Here is a 3,683-nt window from a genome sequence, read left to right as displayed (position 1 = left end):
ATTTGCTTACAAAAGGATTGGGTACTCAACAACTTTGTTTCTTACTTGACAAGTTGGGTACTAGAAATCTACATGCTCCAACTTGAGGGGGGGGGGGGAGTATTGAAATTTAGAGTATATTCTTATTTTGGGATATATTCTTGGTTATTATTGCTCCAATCTCTTCCTACCATCAAGCCGTATAATTTGCCTCAAGTCTTGGTTCTTTCTTTTTATAATTATTTTCCTTTTTTATTTATCCAAAGCCATGTATCAAGGTTCTCTACCAAAAATTAATGAATTACTTTGACCATCGTTTTCTTGATACTTCAATGATAAAACTAATTCCGTTAACAAAGACTGAATGGGTTTGATACATTGAGAGATTTTGAGTAGGACCATAAAATGAATGGCTTATAGCCTTATATTTTATTTTTTGGAGTAAGAGTTGGAGTCGCAGTTTTAGTAGGACCACTGTGGAGAGCAACTTATGAGAAAGGCCCAACTCCAATCCTTAAATAGGGGTTAGAATTTTTGTGGTAAAAACTAAAGACATCTTAATTGTTGACTAAAGGTTCCTCTCTGCCGTTGACTTCTAAACTTAATTAACACGACTATGGGAATACATATATTATATATATTTTCAGTACCACTGTTGAGAAAGCATAAAACCACACTTCATAGATGTCAACAATTACTCATCTTCTTCTTATAATTCCCTTATTCGTGTTATCACAAACCACGACTGCTAATGATGCCAACAACAAGTCATTAGAGGCAAAAGCTTTGGTTGCTTGGTGGCCATATGCAAACGCTTCACATCACTGTATCTGGGAAGGAATAACTTGCAATAAAGCAGGAAGTGTCACTGGTATATACTTAGTTGGTCATTACCTTGGGGATGGAACTGGTCTTGGAAGCCTCAACCTCTCTTCATTTCCAAACCTTGTTAGCCTTGTTATTGGTAGATGTGGTGTTGAAGGAAGCATCCCAGAGCAGATTGGTTTGCTCTCAAATCTCAACTTTCTTTCACTTCGGGAGAATCAACTCACAGCTAACTTACCCATTTCACTCACCAATCTCACCCATTTAAAATACCTTGATATTTTCAGCAACCAATTCACTGGACAGTTACCTGTCTCTTTCTCCAATCTCACCGATTTAGTATACCTTGATCTTTCTAATAACCATTTTAGTGGTGACTTACCACACTCTTTCACCAATCTCATCCATTTGGAAGACCTTGATCTTTCTACAAATAATTTCAGTGGTGAGTTACCTGTTTCCCTCACCAATCTCACCCATTTAACAAATCTCATTCTTTCTAGTAACAATTTCAGTGGTAACTTGCCTGTTTGGCTCACCAAGCTCCCCTATTTAAAACTCCTTGATCTTTCTTATAACAATTTCAGTGGTGAGTTACCTGTTTCCCTTGCCAATCTGACCCATTTAGAAGTCCTTTATGTCAGTAGTAACAAACTTACTGGTCCAATCCCACCATCTTATGGTTCCATGGTCAATCTCACAGTCCTAGACTTGAACACAAATCAACTCAATGCATCCATCCCAAACCAAATTACTCATTTGCAACACCTAGTAATACTGAATCTGGGTGACAACAATTTAGACGGCCCAATTCCCTCAAATTTTAGTAACCTAGGCCAACTGGAATTTCTAAACCTTGGCATGAATTCCATAAATGGTCCCATACCTCCAGATATAGTAAATTTGATTAACTTACAGCAACTCGACCTTAATCATAATAGTCTTGTGGGTCCGATTCACAGAAACCTGTCAAGACTTTCTTACCTTGATTTTTCATCAAATCAGTTGTCTGGTAATTTGTCTTTTCAAAATCCATGTAATCTACAACATCTAGACCTCTCTATGAATCAGATGAATGGAGCTATCACAAGTCTTCTTGTTTGCAATCACTTAGAATACTTAGACCTTCGTAGTAACAATTTTGTAGGAGAAGAAGTTAATAATTTGGAGTTTCCGTATTTGAAATTCTTAAATCAGTCTCTAAATAAGAATCTAACTTCAATTAGCCCCGGTCCTTCTTCAATCCAGAATAGAGAAACTGACTTGTCGTGCAATGCTTTAAGTGAGCAATCAACCTGCAAAGCACATATGCTAAGACAAAAAGTGGTCCACCATTTGACCATTTTTCTTCCCATCATTGTGGGACTTTGCTCCTTGCTTCTTGTTTACATGTGTTTAAAAAATTACAATGCCAAAGAAAAAAAATTCCAACAAGAAACAAAAAAACATGGAAATGTGTGTTCCATATTGAATTATGATGGAACGATTGCATATGAGGACTTCATCACTGCTACAGAGGATTTTGACCTCAAATATTGCATTGGAACCGGTGGCTATGGCAGTGTTTATGAAGCAAAACTGCCTGATGGTAAAATATTTGCTTTGAAAAAACTCCATTGTTTTGAAGCCAACCAACCAGCATTCAACCAGAGTTTCAAGAATGAAGCCCAAGTGTTGACCAACCTCCGCCACAAAAACATTGTCAAACTCTATGGTTTTTGTTTGCATAACAAATGCAACTTCCTTGTATATGAATACATGGAAAAGGGGAGCCTGTTTTGCGCCTTGAGTGACAGTGAATTAGCTGTTCAAGTGGACTGGATGAAGAGGGTGAACATTATCAAAGACGTAGCACATGCTTTGGCATACATGCATCATGATTGCAGCCCTCCTATTGTTCATAGAGACATATCAAGCAACAACATTCTCTTGAACTCAGAACTGGAAGGATTTGTTGCTGACTTTGGAGCAGCCAGATTGCTCGACCCAGATTCCTCCAACCAAACTGTAATTGCGGGAACTTTGGGATACATTGCTCCAGGTATTTGTACTTAATCTCACACTTACTTTTATGTGCATTACTCTATTAGCTGTTAAAATTTGCTCACGGTCCTTTGGTATATATGTTCATGCAGAGCTTGCGCATAACATGATTGTGACTGAAAAATGTGACGTGTATAGCTTTGGGGTGGTGGCACTTGAGACAATTGGAGGGAAGCATCCTGGAGACCTCCTCGAATCCCTGAATTATTTGACTACTCGTGGTACAACTTTGGAAAATATATTAGATAAGCGACTCCCTTATCCAACCGATAAATCTATTGAAAAGGAAATTGTGCGTGTTTGTAATGTAGCAGTAGCGTGCATTCTCACAGATCCAAAGTGTCGGCCGACAATGATAGAGGTGTCTCGGGAATTATCATGTTGAAGACATCATATGGGCTATCTCCAAGCTTTTTTCATATTATACTTGTGTCACCGTGCTATAAACTTGAAACTTTTAGAACTGTTTGCAATGTGGATCTTAAAAGTCTAAATAAAGCTACGCACTTGAAACATTCTAGTTTATAATAGAGTAAATTACAAGTTTTGTCCTTTATGTATGTACCAAATTGTAGTCGGTGTCCTTTAACTTCAAAATTGAGTGGTTTTGTCCTTAACATTTCAAAATCCCGCACGTTTACGCAGTCAGATTTTTTTGGTTAAATATGGTCATGTGCCTTGCACATGAGGGCACTCTTGTTATTTTATCTCTCCAGGGACTATTGTGTAAAACAAGTTATATTAAGGGGCTATTGTGTAAAAAATATAAAATATAAAATATAAACTCTTCTCTTTCTTCTCTTCTCCCTCTACCACCGCCACCATCAGTCCCCATT

General features: G+C 37.6%; 1 protein-coding gene across 3 annotated transcripts; it reads left to right on the top strand.

Moving 5' to 3' along the window:
• Positions 1-635: 635 nt before the first annotated feature.
• LOC110932158 (MDIS1-interacting receptor like kinase 2) lies at positions 636-3,440 on the top strand. 3 transcript variants are annotated; one of them, XM_035988357.1, is made up of 3 exons: positions 650-2,845; positions 2,940-3,068; positions 3,162-3,440. In XM_035988357.1, the coding sequence occupies exons 1-3, from the start codon at positions 664-666 to the stop codon at positions 3,230-3,232; spliced, it is 2,382 nt and encodes a 793-aa protein (XP_035844250.1). In that variant the 5' UTR covers positions 650-663; the 3' UTR covers positions 3,233-3,440. The 3 variants fall into 3 exon arrangements, with proteins under 3 accessions (XP_022031208.1, XP_035844250.1, XP_035844249.1); XM_035988356.1 differs by having other exon boundaries at positions 3,159-3,440; XM_022175516.2 differs by having other exon boundaries at positions 636-2,845; positions 2,940-3,440.
• Positions 3,441-3,683: the final 243 nt, after the last annotated feature.

This window comes from Helianthus annuus, chromosome 3, assembly GCF_002127325.2.
Source record: "Helianthus annuus cultivar XRQ/B chromosome 3, HanXRQr2.0-SUNRISE, whole genome shotgun sequence".
In the NCBI taxonomy this organism is placed as follows: domain Eukaryota; kingdom Viridiplantae; phylum Streptophyta; class Magnoliopsida; order Asterales; family Asteraceae; genus Helianthus; species Helianthus annuus.
Note: the sequence above shows the minus strand (reverse complement) of the source record. Positions and strands in the feature narration are given on the sequence as shown.